Below are 18645 nucleotides of genomic sequence, written 5' to 3' on the forward strand. Positions count from 1 at the left end.
AGATTGTCTGTGATAACAGGATAACAGGAGAGAGGGCAGGATATTTCATCCTGCCATGGGATGGGAGGTGGGGGGTGGGTGAGTCATAAAATACTACTCCATCTATAATAGAAACAATTAAACATTATCTTCATTCCATTAAAAGTCATCAGTGTGGACTTACAGGGGAGAACCACAAATCAATATGTAATAATGAGATAATGGCCAGCCATGCTCCAAAGTGCTGCTCCACAATGAAGACATTGAGGAAGCAGACCACAATTTGTCAAAGTGAAATTTCAAGCATGAACTGTACGGTTGATCTGCTTCGCCTCCCGTTGTCATAAAGTGCCCACCGCCTCCCATGCCTCGATTCATTGTCAATTACATTTAATGTTTGTGTTCAGACAGAAAAAAAATTATGTTTTTGAATGCATTGGTTTTCAAATACGATCCAACATTCACAGTCTAAATAAGTTTCACTCTCGATTTTATTGGTGATTCTTTTGGTAATACATGGAAGTTGGAACAACTGTTTTGTGTTAAATAGCGGCTTTGTGGCGTGTTGTGAGCTTGTAGATCGGCTATTTTCACTACTTCTTAATTATTTGTATTTATGCAATTCCTTAGATTTGTTTTGTTTTACAAAATTTGTCTGTGACCCACAAATGTGTGCCGAACCACTGTTTGGGAAACAATGCTGTATGGGAAACCTACCGACCAACAAATATGTATGTGTGCATGTACTCTGTCCAATGCTGTAAGGTCACATCATGCAAACATGTGCACGCACACACCAACATATACACACCCCTCCTTCTTTATATACATTGGTTTTATGGTTTGTGACTGTAATTGTGCCAAGATAATTATCAAAAACTGTTTTCCTCCTCCCATCACGCACACACACACACACACACACACACACACACACACACACACACACACACACACACACACACACACACACACACACACACACACACACACACACACACACACACACACAGAGAAATAAAGTTACACATACTGTACACACAGCCAAGCAGCCACCAATGAATCCTAATCATCGCATCAGGCCTTGTTTTTCTTGACCACAAGTAACCCCTGTGGTTACAGGGGCAACAAAACAGGATTCATAATCACTCAATCAAAACCATCCCTATCTCTTTTTCCTCTCCCTCTATTCAATCACTCCTCTGCCTCCCCTCCTTTTTGGCAGAGAAGAAAAATCTGTCTAATGCAATTATTGTTTCATTGTTTATGTTTATGTACTCACTATCTTCTTTATTGGCTTTAAACTGTCTTTGGTTGGGCACTTTATTCAGTTATCATTTATAATACTGTAGAACCATGAAGCTTGAGAGTCATAGAATGGATGTTACAATAGCCACGCACTGCAAAGTTAAGCAATAGTTATAAAATGAGCACAAACCTAATGTAACAGGTGATAACGTAACATGTTACAATAGTCACATGGCGTGTAACGTGTTCCTACTGAGTCATGCAGAGTCCATTACCGCTGCCAACTTGCCCCTTGTGTGTATCATTATACATTCTCATAGCAAATGGCACAAAGGACAGACAAAGTCCATCCAAACGAGGAAAAAGGAATAAGTCCTTCCTCTTACCCACTTCACTCTTCAATCTCTGTGTGGAGGGGGTTGGCCATGATGGCCTCCAGCTCCTCAGTAAACGCACATTCCCCAGTACACGCACATTCACCACATCCTCCAGTGGAGGATGTGGTGGACCTCCACCCCGTCCGGTGTAGCCCCAACGACAAAGAAATGCCTTCCTCACCAACTTGTTTAGGCTAATTGTATCCGCAGCCTTCATGTGACCCCTCTGAGCAGGCAATCGCAAAGAAGAAGGCACTGTCCATTACAGACTGACAAAACATGAGCAGCATATTACACACAAAGGACCTGAGCTTCCTCAGTGAGAACAGCCGGCTCCTGTCCTTACTGGAGAGGTGGGCACTCCACTCACACCATATGGAAGATGGGTCAGAGTGCCTTCCTGCCTGACCTCAATTTATTATGTTTGATTCCCCTGGCTATAAAAATAATTCAGCCGACCAGATTAATTATTACTTTATTTTTACAATATTACGGCACTACTGTTCATCACCAGAAATTGCTGCGACATATTTCTAACGTTATTATCGCGTTATTCTTTGACATTCATTGATCATGATCACCCTTAACAGTCAACATTGAGCACTGCATCACAAGTAAATAACTTTGGAGCATTGTGGTCATAATTACTGTACCTCACTTATTATATAATATAATATTATATAATAATATATAATATTATGACATGGCATGACATGACATGACATGACATGACATGACATGACATGACATGACATGACATGACATGACATGACATTATAATTAGTGCTATGAAAACATTCATATGAGCCCAAATCTAGTTTCTGGAGTAGAGGGGCTGTTCAGCAGACTTCTCTGTGGTTAAAACAACCAGTAGCTTCAGAGACTAGTATAGTGCACAGTGATCCACTGAAGTCTTCAAACAGCTGAAGCAGTGCACTCAAGGGTCTACTTTCTTTCTGCATATCTCACTCCCTCTTCTTGTCGTGTCACTCTCTCTCTCTCTATCGCTCTCCCACTCTCTCTTACATGCACGCACGCATGCATGCACGCACACACACACACACACACACACACACACACACACACAAAGGCGCCTTCAAGACATTGCAGGATGCAAACAGAATAATGCATTCTTGATTCAGTCTCAGACATATTCAAATTGTTATTTTCCCTCTCCATTTTTCAAATGCAACATTATAAATGTACAAAATTAAAGCAAGCTCAGATGAACAAATTGTTTCTAACTCTCTAGTTAATTTCTTACATGAAGTGATGTCTGTGAAGCGTGAGTGGCTCTTCCCAGTGGGACCATGCTGAAAGGGTTGTGAGCCTTTTAATCCATTGAGACCTGGAACGCATCCATGTCACGTTAGCGTTTAACCACATTAACCATTAACCCATTTTGGGGCGGGAACCCGTTTTGGTGTTTTAAACATTGTTATAATTTAGCTATTGAAAAATAGCAGATCTACAAGCTCATAGCGCGCCACCGAGTGGCGCGCTATGAACTTGTAGGTCTGCTATTTTTGAAAAATCGTTAAAATGTGCCTCAAATCTTTCCGAAAATTGTCATGATTTAGAAAATTATTAAAATTATTAATTAAATTTCGACGTCAGGCCTGAATGGGTTAAGACAGCATAACAGCTGCACATGGAGACCACATTTCTTCACCACCAACATCACAATTTATCCAATATCTGATCCACAGGTTAAGAAATAAATCCCCATCTCTCCAGCAGAGAGATAGGAATTGTCCACTAGGAAGAAAATGGGGATGATTTGCCATAATCAGAGATGGACATTTGCCATAGCCTGGCATGGTCAGACTAATATCACTGCATAGATTTTAGTCTGGAACTTCTGTGTGTAAGATGGGGGCGATTACAAACGGATTCCAACGTCACAGCAAAAAATGTCTCACTTTGAATAGTGGGCTCTGATTGGTCACCCACAACTCTGGGGTGAGCGAAATAGTAATTCAAACTGAGGAGTGCCAGACCAATCTCCACAGGGATTTTATTTTTCCTGTGGCAGATTCGTCTGGTTTCCAGGCTACATTGGCCAAGTGTGTGTGTGTGTGTGTGTGTGTGTGTGTGTGTGTGTGTGTGTGTGTGTGTGTGTGTGTGTGTGTGTGTGTGTGTGTGTGTGTGTGTGTGTGTGTGTGTGTGCGTGTGTGCGTGCGTGCGTGTGTAAAAGCACGACATTAGGGATACAAATATCTCATATTAGGACAGCTTTTGAATACTTCTCGAGCTGGTAGATATACTGTCTGTTTGTGTCATTTTACTCTGACTGTGTTGCTGTTACAAACACAGATGTCGAAATAGAACCTGACACACATGTATAATGCAAGATATTGTACCGAATTATCAAACTACCATTTCACTGTCAAATCCTGAGCACTCTGAAAGCCCTCTACAGTACAACAGCTCACATTCAAGACGGCACACACTTGCTCTCAGCTAAACTCCCTCTCTAGGGCCCTATCTCTTTGCATATGTTTTCATGCATCATTCTCTTCTGGCTCGATTCTTGTCTCATTCTGAGAGAGAGAATGAGAAATATAGATTTACCCAGTGCACAACTCAACTCAAATCCAGTTCCACTAACTTACAGTTTCAGGGCAAGTACAAGGGAGCTACAGCTTGCCCCATAGACATGCATGCACATTGATTTCACACACAGAGGCAGACACACAAACATATGCACATAAGCCCAAACTCATGCACAGACTCACACGGAAATAGCTTTGTCTATCCCCGAATCCAAGAAGCACTGTCTCTTGGCTCTATGCCTCTACATTTGTTTATGTGCATCCCACATGCTTTGCACTTCTTTTTGTTTGGGTCTCATTTGACAAATCAGAGAGCATTACAATGAGAGCCTCCTTCCCAGCCAAATACCCTCGCCAGCTGGCACTAGCCGGCTCCCTGTGGCCAGTAAGGAACAGATCTAAGTACAGATTGAATTAGGTATGAGCAAAGCCGTCAAAGCTCGAGAAAAGAGCTGGCACCATATAGTCCCTGATACCTCCAACATTGAGGACCTCGCATCGCATCTGTGTAACTGCATAAGGGTTCTTCTGAGGACAAATCCCTTCAAATCCACAAGAATGCATTTTGTATTAGAAGTTGGTGGTGGTGGCTGAGCAGTGGGTATGACACATTTAATATTGTATGACCAAAGGTAATGAAGCACGCTAGCAACATAATTCTCCCGATAGGAATACCTTTTATTTTTTGTTTTTTATTGTGGCAGTCACACCCACAAACACCAACTCAATCAATGAACAGAAAAGGAGGGGTGTGTCTCACACAACTATACCTATCACTCATGGATTTCTTGTAATGCACATACAGTACATACAAATAAACCAAATGATTGAATGAACACAATCAACTACATTAATAACAATTAATGGAATATAATGATGCAAATACACAATAACAGAACAATAACATAGGAATACCGCTTTTCTAAGTACTCAAAGTCGCTTTATATGGGGGAGGCAGACAACGTTTCATTAGGCTACAGTGCTTGCTGAATACTCTGTTTTGTTAGGTCAATCGAAGCATTTCAGAATGCTATTCTGACTCTTTACCATTGCAGTCATTGCAATGGAAGAGGTGACTTGTAAAATATGTACATAGCCTACTACATAAAAAGGAAATTAAATATTTACAGTGAAAGTATTGATTTTGTTTGTAAGAAAACGTGTAATAAGAGGCATAATGTACAGCGACTGATTGACTGGTTTAAAAAGATTAATTTCCTGTTTTACTATACATTATGCATCAATTCTGTAGCACGGATGTATCAAGGACTTTAGGTCTTTAATCTGCAACTTGTATTCAAAATGAGCCAGTTCTCCAAAACAATCACAAACCGCTGTGAGATTGTAGATTGGCTTTTTTTTTCTCTCTCTGTTTGACTCTGTGGAACTGAATAAAACTACCGTGAATGTAATGGCTCAACTCCTACAGTTCTTGCATAAAGTGCTTATAAGGGTGGGGGTTCCCAGTTCAAATATGATTATTTTGGGGTCACAGTCTGAAAAGTTTGGGGACCCTTGTTTTAGTGCACAAATGCAATGCCCATTTCCCACAATGCAGCGGGGCCAAACTGACACAAATAAAAGCAACGATTAGACAAACTAACTTTAGCTGTTGCCAAGAAGCGAAACAAAAAAGGGAAGACTATCTCCCACAAACCCCACATAATGAGAGGCTGGCATACACGTGGCACAGTTCTGTCCTGCCTGGTTGCTACTATGGTGGCAAGAGTCCCAGCTATCCACAAACAACTCAATATGACAAGTTCTTCATCTCTGCTCTCTTTTTTCCCCATGTTGTTTAATTAGCCCTCAGCTGTCATTAATCGGCTTTCTTTCTCCGGGAAATATGAAGAACAACAACAACAACAATAACAAAAAAGAAAAAAGAAAGAAATTAATCGCCTATTGCCACGCCGTATGCAAATCATTGCTTAGACCCAGTTAAGCTGATGAGAGATGTGATAGTGAAGGAGGAGAGTAATTGGAGACAGATGTTGGAGAGAAGGATCATCCAGTTTGGCTCAGTGAGCCAAAACTAAGATGCCATCCTTAATACGATCTGGCAGGAAACTATTATTTATGTACTTTTTGGGGCTTTTCATCTATTATTTTCCTTTGTATTTTCCATAATGAACTTGTGTCCCCCCTATTGAAAAGTACTGTATGACTCGCACTTCATTTCTCTCTCTCTCTCTCTCTCTCTCTCTCTCTCTCTCTCTCTCTCTCTCTCTCTCTCTCTCTCTCTCTCTCTCTCTCTCTCCCTCTCTCTCTCTCCCCCTCCCTCCCCATGGTCTGTAGTGGCACACGTCTGAATTAATTCACTCAGCTAATGACTAAAGAGCCCATTCCATCTTTGTGAAATCCATAACTAAGAGCATTTACAATTTATCCAGTAACTTACAAAGTGCCATGCACATTTCGTCAAACAACAGAGTAATTGCTCAGGGAATTCAAGTTCTGGGAGAACAAGGATGTGCAACAAATAGGATAACAAGTAAACAACTTACCTAATGTACTCTATTTAACCACTTCCAACCTGCTGTCCCTATTTTGGGCATAGCATTAAAGGCACAAATATATACAAATGAAAAATAAAAATAAAACACGTATTGGGGGGGAAAAGCAAAATTGCTGATCTTCAAGCTCACAATCGTGTCACATCACAACGCATTTCAACAACTTTGAAAATGAGTTCTTAACACTAGCATGACTGAAGAAAAAGGGACACAAGTAGCATGTGCTTAAATTCATATTTAGAAAATGTTTCAGATGTCAAAAATGTCTGAGATGATAGAATGGTGATGGATCATGATGGTCATGGAAGGGAAACCTTCTGAAAGCTTAAACAGTCAACATGAATAGAGTACACCACAAATACAGTAAGTAGATGCCAGACAGGGCAGAGTGATAATAGGGATGACTGAATGGCATTCTGGCCAGACTGGTTGAGTCTGTAGAGGTGGGTTTTTAGATGGAGAGTGACTGCAGACAATACAAAGCTGACACACATCACCAGAGTTGGAGAAAAACAAATCTACAGTAATAGTATTATCATACTCTAATATACACTATATTCAGATGTCTTTATCACTGTTAACACCCTCAACGCCCAGGGCGAAGTTCACCGTCCTATTAAATAGTAACGCCCGACGCTCAGGACGAAGTTTTCATAAAACTTCGTCTTTTGCATGTTTTTTGAAAATCCACTAGAGGGCGCTCTTCCGCACCAGCCCTGTTTAGATCCGACACCTGGTTCATACGAGAAAGGCCAGATATCACGTGATCAACCCAGCAGCCCCCAATCCCCCCCAGTGCCCCCACCCCACCCCTGTTGTTCTCTGTTGGGGAGCGGCGGTACTCTGTGGTGTTGAGAGAGAGAGAAATTTGATCGCGCCGTTCATGTGAGACCTGACTTTCTTTGAGTAAAAAAAATAAAAAAAAGGACCCAGGGCCCCCACCCCACCCCTGTTGTTTGGGAGGGGGGCTGGGGGGTACTCTGTGGTGTTGTGTGATTGATCGCGCCGGTCCATGTGACTCCTGACTCCTGAAAAAAAATAAAAACAAAAGACAAAACCCCCCTACCCCCCCGGCCCTCCCCCCAAGGTTTGTTGACAACAGGAGTAACGTTACATCGTGGAGCTGTCCTCTCCACCATCGAGGAACTGATTTCGCTGCTGTCTGTATTATTATTGTATTATTATTATATTATTATTATAATATGGAGCCCCCCCACAGACGAAGCAGTCACCACACAGACAAGGAAATTGTACGATCACCCTGATCCAGTCCAAAAATAAAATAAAAGGGGAAAAAGAAAAACAATGGATGGAAAACCACCATCTGCCCGCCGACGCAACGTTGGATTATAACCCCCCCCCCCCCCCCCCCCCCCCCCAACGGAAGAATTACCAGTTCGTTCAGGTATGTGATACATGTATGTACTTTATTATTATTATATTTTATTTCGCTCGCCAAGTTGCCTAATGTGCCCCGGTCTATTGGGATAGATTAGCCCCGAAATTGGGACCCCCAATGCGGGTTGGGAAACACGGGACAGTCCGCTGGATTCGCAGAGGTCGTATCAAGCCTTTACCCCGGAATCGGGACTCTATCGGCGGGTTAGTAAACATGGTTAGTCCGCTGAATTGGCCGAGGCCGTAAGCCCCGGTCTCGGGCCAGAAGTAACCCCGAAATCGAGGCCCGCAAGGCGGACCGAGACATCTTGTCAGGGCGCTAAAAAAGAAACATCGCCACATCTCCTTTGGACGGTCTGGAGATTTTAGCCAGCTCATCGCGTGGGTAAACAATGACGATAATATTTCTCCTCTCTTGTCTTATTTGTAGCCTTCATTGAACATAAATCTAACATTACGTTACAATGATCGTGGCGATCATCTCGGTATGGGCTGTGGGGATATTATTATCATGGCTAAACATGAACAACAACAATGATATCATTCACTGTCACGTCATCATCATCATTCGCCGTCATGTTTTTTTTAATATGTATGGCCTATGTATAACGTAATGTTACGTAAGGTTTGTTCAATGTAGGCTATAAGAAATATTATCTTGGTTTATATCGACACGATCGCAGCCATTAGGCAGGGTAGGCTGTGCTGGCTCACACGTTAATGTTACGCAAGCAGGCTGGTTTTGAGAGATCACGTGTGTTCTCTCTCGCCCCTTGTCATTTGCCAGTGGATATAATAGCACAGAGATGAAGTGGACCTCATCCCCAGGTCTCAGTCTCCCTCAAGGGGCTGTGTTCTCCACGCTGCACAACAGAACCTCAAAGGGGTCTCTGGCCGCACTGGGCTGTTCAGTCTCACTGGGCTGTTCAGTCGCACTGGGCTGTGGGCTACTTAGGACCCTAAGCTTTGGCTCTGAGCCAAGTCTAAACAGAGAGGCCGCAGAAAAGAAACACAAGTGGTGACACTCGTAACCATTTCCTGGAAGTGCCTCATCGTAAATGTTGCCATGGTGAGCGGTTTACACACAGGAACATACTGTTACTGTGACGTGCACAAATGCTATTGCAATACGATAGATCAGCGACTCCCAACCTGTGGGCCGCGGGGTCCGTTGCTGGGCCGTGAGGATATTGCAAGTAGGCCCCCAAATAATGGGCAAAACACTGAGATTTTATTGATAATAAATATAACATTAATATAAGTGTCTTAATGTAAAAATAATGTCATGGCATTTTTCACATGATACAGATAAATAGGGACTTAAAACATACAAGCCAGAACACAATCGATTTGATTGAGCATTCAAATAAACGTGCTCTGGAAATGCACACGGCCTACCCACCTGACCACTTCAAGTGGTAAGAGCTGCTGCTGACCGTACTGCCTTATGAACGAGTTCCCTCTGGTAATGTGGGGACAGAGAGGATCTCAAATCAATGCAACTGACAATATTGCATTAAACTGTCTTACAAACGTTTTTTGCAAATGTTTTGCCATATTGTAATAATGTAGGTATGGATTTCTTGGTCATGGATTTCCATAAAAGCTTTGTTGAGCCAACATGTGAATGTCTGTAAATTATATGTCAATAAAATGGTGCCAATAATAATGAAAAAAAAAAAAAAAAAAGGCCCACAACAAATGTCTCTGATGTATGAATTGCTTTCCAGCTTGAACAAAACAAATCTGCCTCCAGATACCAGCTGGAATGATCATGATAATAAATACAACTGCAGATACACAATCATGATACTATGCATAGTATGTCATACCGTATTTTCAGTTTGTGTCATTAATGATTGTAGAACTTCGGTCTCAGTGCAAATAATGTTGGCTGCTGAAAGGCCTGCTCAGCAGCATTAGGTCCCCACAACCTTTAATATGATCTGAGGAATAAGCCCAAATAGGAACTATTACTGCATTCCGCCGAGATCCACATCTGTGTCACAGATGCATCAGATCTAGCACTTGGATGTGTGACAGGCGTTGTGGGTGACCGATTAAGACTTCTGGGTGACGTGAGAGAAGGCACTATGTTCCCTTTGCGTGCGCCATGGCTGCGGGCTTGTCTCCGGGTAACAGAGCCTACCTGGGGGCTGGTAGGCATTCTCCCAGGTGTATCCTGAGCACGCCCTGGCTGTGCAGCCTCAACAAGTGGTCAAATTCAGCAGGCATGGCATGTACTGTCTTCTTACTCTGCCTGTCATCATAGTAGTGATTGGTGAGGGGATGGTGTCCATGTGGGTGCTCATTGAATGGCCAAAATCCATACAAATGTACATTGGCACAGAGCTCCAGTGCCAAACTAGCCACGATTATGCCAGTGCTCAGCCGTATTGTCCTCAGACCTTGGGAGCGCCAGAAGCGTGCCAGATTCTGGAGGTACTCTGGGTTGAAGAAGACGGGGCGGGTGGGGCTTTCAAAGTCTTGGATTGTATACAAGGCCCGTAACGACACAGGTGTGTTATGGCCATAAGAGAAGGCAGGCAGAACCATCAGCGAGTCACCATACCTATGCAGACTCTCCACAAATGGACGACGACGCTCCAGCAGACCACCAAACTTCTCTAGGAGGATGCTTGGGTTTGCCGTCACAAGGTCAGTCTTGTTGCCCACATGTTTCTCATAGCCATTTTCCAAAGGAGGAAGGTTGCACCTGATAACAAACTGAGCAGAATCGATCCTCTCTCCACAACTGCTGTTGGCCAGGATTCCTCCATTCCCAACAACAGCGCATGTGTCCCATGTTTTATTTGTAAAGGGGTGATCCTTTGTGAATGTGTTGAAGATCTCTGGAGTCACCTGGAGGGATCTTCTCTTCTCACCATCATACACAAGCTTTGATCCCAACGGAGTGTTGGACTTGGTGACGATGGCCTTGGTGAGTCCGTGGCACCTGCTGTTCAGCAGAGATCTGAACTTTTGGACATTGTCCTCCTGCTTCCTCCAGATCTGAGAGTAACGCTCTAGTACTTTTTCAATGATGTCTCCCTTGCAGTCTTTACATGGTTCAGAGGGTTTGACCCCGTTGTGTCTCTGGGCATGATTAAAAGGGCCATGAGGTCCCACATTGCTGTCGTTGAACACGTACCAGACGAGAGCGGTCAACACGGTCCCCAAGATGAGGAGGGTAAGCATCAAGGAGAACAGCAGCTTCAAGAGCAGTGCCCTCATACCTCTCAGTCTACTTCCTCTGCCCCCTCTCCCTTTTCAGCACTTTATACCTACCTAAGGCTCCTCAGCCAGTATAGCAGAGACATAAAAAAAGGCCCACAACAAATGTCTCTGATGTATGAATTGCTTTCCAGCTTGAACAAAACAAATCTGCCTCCAGATACCAGCTGGAATGATCATGATAATAAATACAACTGCAGATACACAATCATGATACTATGCATAGTATGTCATACCGTATTTTCAGTTTGTGTCATTAATGATTGTAGAACTTCGGTCTCAGTGCAAATAATGTTGGCTGCTGAAAGGCCTGCTCAGCAGCATTAGGTCCCCACAACCTTTAATATGATCTGAGGAATAAGCCCAAATAGGAACTATTACTGCATTCCGCCGAGATCCACATCTGTGTCACAGATGCATCAGATCTAGCACTTGGATGTGTGACAGGCGTTGTGGGTGACCGATTAAGACTTCTGGGTGACGTGAGAGAAGGCACTATGTTCCCTTTGCGTGCGCCATGGCTGCGGGCTTGTCTCCGGGTAACAGAGCCTACCTGGGGGCTGGTAGGCATTCTCCCAGGTGTATCCTGAGCACGCCCTGGCTGTGCAGCCTCAACAAGTGGTCAAATTCAGCAGGCATGGCATGTACTGTCTTCTTACTCTGCCTGTCATCATAGTAGTGATTGGTGAGGGGATGGTGTCCATGTGGGTGCTCATTGAATGGCCAAAATCCATACAAATGTACATTGGCACAGAGCTCCAGTGCCAAACTAGTCACGATTATGCCAGTGCTCAGCCGTATTGTCCTCAGACCTTGGGAGCGCCAGAAGCGTGCCAGATTCTGGAGGTACTCTGGGTTGAAGAAGACGGGGCGGGTGGGGCTTTCAAAGTCTTGGATTGTATACAAGGCCCGTAACGACACAGGTGTGTTATGGCCATAAGAGAAGGCAGGCAGAACCATCAGCGAGTCACCATACCTATGCAGACTCTCCACAAATGGACGACGACGCTCCAGCAGACCACCGAACTTCTCTAGGAGGATGCTTGGGTTTGCCGTCACAAGGTCAGTCTTGTTGCCCACATGTTTCTCATAGCCATTTTCCAAAGGAGGAAGGTTGCACCTGATAACAAACTGAGCAGAATCGATCCTCTCTCCACAACTGCTGTTGGCCAGGATTCCTCCATTCCCAACAACAGCGCATGTGTCCCATGTTTTATTTGTAAAGGGGTGATCCTTTGTGAATGTGTTGAAGATCTCTGGAGTCACCTGGAGGGATCTTCTCTTCTCACCATCATACACAAGCTTTGATCCCAACGGAGTGTTGGACTTGGTGACGATGGCCTTGGTGAGTCCGTGGCACCTGCTGTTCAGCAGAGATCTGAACTTTTGGACATTGTCCTCCTGCTTCCTCCAGATCTGAGAGTAACGCTCTAGTACTTTTTCAATGATGTCTCCCTTGCAGTCTTTACATGGTTCAGAGGGTTTGACCCCGTTGTGTCTCTGGGCATGATTAAAAGGGCCATGAGGTCCCACATTGCTGTCGTTGAACACGTACCAGACGAGAGCGGTCAACACGGTCCCCAAGATGAGGAGGGTAAGCATCAAGGAGAACAGCAGCTTCAAGAGCAGTGCCCTCATACCTCTCAGTCTACTTCCTCTGCCCCCTCTCCCTTTTCAGCACTTTATACCTACCTAAGGCTCCTCAGCACTTGGTGTTTTACCTTTGTTTACCCTTTTCAGCATGCAACCAAGCATAAAATGATATTTATTTTAGTTAGATTAGTTCTATATAAACCAAGATAATATTTCTTATAGCCTACATTGAACAAACCTTACGTAACATTACGTTATACATAGGCCATACATATTAAAAAAACATGACGGCGAATGATGATGATGATGGCGAATGATGATGATGACATGCTGCTGCACAGCAGCAGCAGCATGATGATGATGTGATGATGATGACGTGCAGCAGCATGATGATGATGTGATGATGATGACGTGCAGCAGCATGATGATGATGTGATGATGATGACGTGACAGTGAATGATATCATTGTTGTTCATTTTCACGTCATCATAGGCTATACATGTATGTACAGGGCATTTAGTACAGTATCTAAGAGTATAGCCAGGCACTATGATAATCTGATATACATGTACAAAATACTTGTTACAGTAGATCTGCTATCTTTAGCATGCACCAAGTAGGCTGTAAGAGCTATAATAGATTTCTACATCAGTGGTTCCCGGAGTGGGGTCCGGGGACCCCCAGGGGTCCTTGAGGGAGTTCCAGGGGGTCCCCAGATAAATGATAAATGACCGTTATGGGTCTGTAACTCTGAGAGCAGACCCATAAGGGTCCATTTGGTCCCAAACTATCATTTATCATTTAGCTGGGGACCCCTTGGAACTCCCTCAAGGACCCCTGGGGGTCCCCAAGGCTCTGAGCCTCAGAGCTAGTATAACACGAGAGAGGAGAAATATTATCTTCAGTGTCAATTTGGGGGTCCTTGACATGAAAAGGTTTGGGAACCACTGTTCTACATATTTTCACAAAAACAGTGTGTGAGCATATGTGTGATGTGTTTTTATTGATTGAATATTTTATTAGAAAGAAATAGCAGTAACAGTACAGTCAGTCAAACGATCAACTATTCTACAAGCTCGCAACGCGTCACAGCGACGCTTTGTGAGCTTGTAGATCTGCTATTTTCAGCATGCAACCAAGCATAAAATGATATTTCTTTTAGTTAGATTAGTTCTATTTATTCTCCACTAGTCCCTACCTAACATTATATATATATATATTTTAGTGGTAACATTTTCCTACACTTCACAGATGGTGACAAGCATGGTGGACGTCGCTACAGTCAGAGCCGTGAGAAGAAGCTGTGATGAAGGATGGAGTGACTGGCAGCCACAGTCGATATATATATATATATATATATACAACACACACACACACACACAGGTGTATATATATATGTTATCATAGTAAAAAAGTTATTTTGATTGATGTGAGCTGTTGCAAAAATAAAATGGTAAGCGTCAAATGTCAACCGCATTGTTCTGTCTGTTCTATTCACTGTTTCCCAGGTTTCTAGTTGTACGAAGGGGGTTTCGACAGCTTATAATTCAAACATGGTAGAAGCTACGAACTCTTTTTCTTTTGGACAAAAGTACACATTGTAACCTGTCTTTTGGTATATAAACTGAGTTCGTAGCTTCTACCATGTTTGAAATATCGCCAGTCGAAAACAGGTTGGTCTCTCAAAATTCAGTAGTATGTTGAGAAACTATACTCCATTCAAATGATAATCATTTCATAAGGGCACATCTGAGAAGCTTGTAAACTAAACTAGACATCTTCACCTTTCATTTGAGATATGCCATGGCTATATGGGCCTACCAGAGAAAGAATTATCGCACTTTGTTTCACTTTCTTTTTTTAAATCGACTGTAACTCCAGTTCTATTTCTGAGAAGGCTGTATTTACTGAAAACAAGCTGAATTTGATTGATCACAACTACATACCAGAACATCCTATCCACTCAGTTATTTTTTTCATGAGAGCCAACATCCTGCCGTACATTTTGATCTTAAAAACTATATAATATGACAAAATGATGGGCATGGCTGTGAAGCCTGGCCCCTGACCCCTGGGCAGTGAAAGTGTTAACACATGAAGCAAGCATGACAGTATACTGTATGCCAATGATATATATATTATATATTAGCTAGGCCTCATATTCATAAACCAACCAAAAATAGATACTACCATTGATTAAGGGTAACTAGCTAGTCAGGTCACATGACCTAAACCCAACTGTGCTTTACATGCCCATCTTTGAGGGTTTGTGTGAACATTGGCTGATGATTGGCTGATCACCCCATAGCGATGAATTGATTAGCTGAGCAAAGTACATATTGAGGATAAAAGTGAGGGCAGAAATGTGAATATGCCAAAGTGATTGGCCGGAATGACATTTGTGATGATTTGATTGGCTGAGCACGGAATGTGATGTAAGATGATGTATGATAATAAGGGCGCCCTTGTCATCATACATCATCACATTCCGGCCAATCGCAATTTGCGTCTTCACTTTTCTGCCCTCACATTTCATCCTCAATATGTACTTTGCTCAGCCAATCAAATCATGGCTATGGGGTGATCAGTCAATCAAATCATTGCTATGATTCACATAAACACACAAAGCTGGGCATAGGAGCGCCCCTCAAAAGAAATGAAAGAAAACGAATAAATAGGAAAAATAAATAAATAAGATAAGCCATTTTTAACAATGGCTTCATGCATATCCAGGTCTATTTTCTGCAAGCAATGTGAGATACAGTTCATTGGGTAGCCATCATTGGACGACAACTGAGACTACTTCTGATTTATTAGAGACATTTCAATAAAAATGATTATTTTTGTGTAAGTAACATGAAAAGAAAACCAGCCACTGTAGTATACAGTATAGTTGATCAAGATGCGATAGATACGAACCAAATGCAGTTTAACCTGGTATATTGCAAAATGACATGGACCAGGAAAACTTAATTAATCACAGTTCAGGATGCCAACGGGCTTCGAGCGCATGTCTGATTAAAATCCCCAGAAAAAAGTGAGAAATGGTAGACAGCGAAGAATAATATGGCATGGTTATAGCTTACTGCACAATACAGATACATGTGATCATAAATATTATTTCAGAACAGGTTTGGTGGCTGTTGCTGTGAGGAGGCAAGACACAATGTGTCATTAAACCGCATGCTGCTGTGCTGTCAGAGGAACAAAGGGAGGTAATGTTTCTTGTGCATTTAAAATGACTAAAGCTTTGCACCACCCACCTTAGCAATCTACCCCACCTCGCTAGAAGGGGGAAATAAATCTTACAAACAAACACTGATGTTTTATTCAAAGCGGTTGGATACAAAATCCCAAAACTTCCCTATTTCTCTTGTATTTGAGAAGAAGGGGTTTATAACTATTGCATGACTTGGATGCATTACTTAGAGCATATGCTCCGGGCCTGCCTTTCGGAAACGTGGGGCCTCTCTCAACTTTACTTTTTGTCTCTAAACGGACGGACGGACGGACGGACGGACGGACGGACGGACGGACGGACGGACGGACGGACGGACGGACGGACGGACGGACGGACGGACGGACGGACGGACGGACGGACGGACGGACGGACAGACAGACAGACAGACAGACAGACAGACAGACAGACAGACAGACAGACAGACAGACAGACAGACAGACAGACAGACAGACAGACAGACAGACAGACAGACAGACAGACAGACAGACAGACAGACAGACAGACAGACAGACAGACAGACATCTGTTTTGGCACGTCTCACTAAAATATGTATAGATAGCTCCAGACCCAAGGTTTAAAAATGTGACTGCAATGACAACAGTTCAGAAAATAATAATAACTGCTGTCATAAGAGGCATTGTTTGTGCCTTCTCACACACACCCAAACTACAAGAGGAACCAAATATTTATGAAAAGTCAGACATTGAATTATTCTTCTTCTTTTCCTTTTGACCATTCCCTTCAGGGGTCGCCACAGCAAAAATCATCTACCTCCTTTTCTCTCACAAAAACTAACTTCATGTCCTCTTTCACTACAAATCAACTTGTTGGTCTTCTCTAGGCCTCCTGTCTGGCAGTTCCAACCTCAGCATCCTTCTACCGATATATTCACTATCCTCTGTATATGTCCTAACATGTGCTGTCCCTCTGATGTACTCGTTCCTTGTTACTCCCAGAGAGAACCTCAACATTTTAGTCTCTGCTACCTCCAGCTCTGTTTCCTGTCTTTTCCTCAGTGAGACTGTCTCTAAACCATACAACATAGCTGAACTCACCACCATATTGTACACCTTTCCTTTAATTCTTGCTGATACTTTCCTATCACACATCATACCTGATACTTTTCTCCACTTGTTCCAACCTCCTTGTACTTGTTTTTCACCTCTTTTCCACCCTCTCCATTGCTCTGGAATGTTGATTCAAAATCCCCCGTTATCTTCTCCCTGTAACCTCACTGTTCCACGTGGGTTCCTCTCATTCACTCTCATGTATTCTGTCTTGCTGTGGCTATAACATTCATTACACTTTTCCATGGCATATTTCCACATCTCTAGGTTGTTCTCTGTTCCCTGCTCTCACTACAGAATACAGATCACAATGTCACCTGCAAACATCATGGTCCATGGGGATTCCTGTCGAACCTCATCTTCATCTGTCCATCACCATATCGAACAAGAAGGGGCTCAGTGATGATCATTGATGCAGACCCACTTCCACCTTGAACTCCTCTGTCACACCCTTAGCACACCCCACCACTGTCTTACAACTTTCATACTGTACATGCCCTGCACCACTATAACATAAGCTATTTCTGTCACTCTAGATGTCTCACCAACCTGTATAAATCAGTCACTCCCTCCTTACTGTCCAGTCTAGCATACAAGTCATTGTACACTCTTTGTTTGGCCTTTGCCATGTTTATCTTCACCTTACGTTGCATATCCATGTACTCTCGTATCCTCTCTTTAGACATACAGACACACAGAGAGAGAGAGAGCCAAATTCCAATATCCCAAATATCGGCCACTCGCTCACTCACACTTGCTCACTCCTCCATGGTCGTGTTACGGTGAAATTGGTGACCTGCTGAAATATGTGACAATCAAGACATCACATAACGTCCGTGTCCGAATGCAAATCGTTGCGGTTTGTTCATTAGCAGAGTTCAACCTAGCGGTATTCAGGCCGCATATTTAAAGACTTCCATGTAAGTTGTGAGAAGTTCACAAGCTGGTCACATATTTCGGCAGGAAACCAATTTCTCCATAATTTGCCATGTTGGAGTGACCGAGTGTGAGTGAGTGAGTGGCCGAGATTTTGGGTATTGGAAATTGGCTTAAGAGAGAGAGCGAGAGAGAGAGAGAGAGAGAGAGAGAGAGATGGAACAGAAGGACACAAGAAATAGTGAACAAGATACAGTAAGTGAGTGCTGAAAGTTGCCAAAGAGCAGGAGACCGACAGACAAGTTGATTATGTGGCGTCTCTCAGATGCAGGAAGCAAAGAACAATCTAAAAAAAACACTTGTATTGTTATCTATCGATCCTGCAAAGGAAGAGGTTTCAGCATGATGAACCCATTATAAAAAACAAATCAATTTCAAAGACACTGTGAACTCTGTTTTATTAAAAGTCAGAGCTATAAAACACACATGAATGCACGCACGCATGCATGCACCCACCCGCACACACGCACGCATGCACGCACCAAACCACCAACCTATGCACAC

At 43.1% G+C, this 18645-nt stretch overlaps 3 protein-coding genes across 4 annotated transcripts in view; all 3 read right to left on the reverse strand.

Annotated features, from left to right (window-relative positions):
• Nucleotides 1-18645, reverse strand: part of grid2 (glutamate receptor, ionotropic, delta 2) — a gene marked incomplete at its 3' end in the record, with an annotated part of 744548 nt that overhangs the window by 33417 nt on the left and 692486 nt on the right. The window lies entirely within an intron of this gene.
• LOC306934207 (alpha-2,8-sialyltransferase 8E-like) lies at nucleotides 9782-11320 on the reverse strand. Its single transcript, XM_079516746.1, has one exon. The coding sequence runs from the start codon at nucleotides 11302-11304 to the stop codon at nucleotides 10216-10218; it is 1089 nt and encodes a 362-aa protein (XP_079372872.1). The 5' UTR covers nucleotides 11305-11320; the 3' UTR covers nucleotides 9782-10215.
• LOC306934208 (alpha-2,8-sialyltransferase 8E-like) lies at nucleotides 11493-13023 on the reverse strand. The gene has a single exon (XM_079516747.1). The coding sequence runs from the start codon at nucleotides 12940-12942 to the stop codon at nucleotides 11854-11856; it is 1089 nt and encodes a 362-aa protein (XP_079372873.1). The 5' UTR covers nucleotides 12943-13023; the 3' UTR covers nucleotides 11493-11853.

Source organism: Electrona antarctica, assembly GCF_951216825.1.
Source record: "Electrona antarctica genome assembly, chromosome: 12".
NCBI lineage: Eukaryota > Metazoa > Chordata > Actinopteri > Myctophiformes > Myctophidae > Electrona > Electrona antarctica.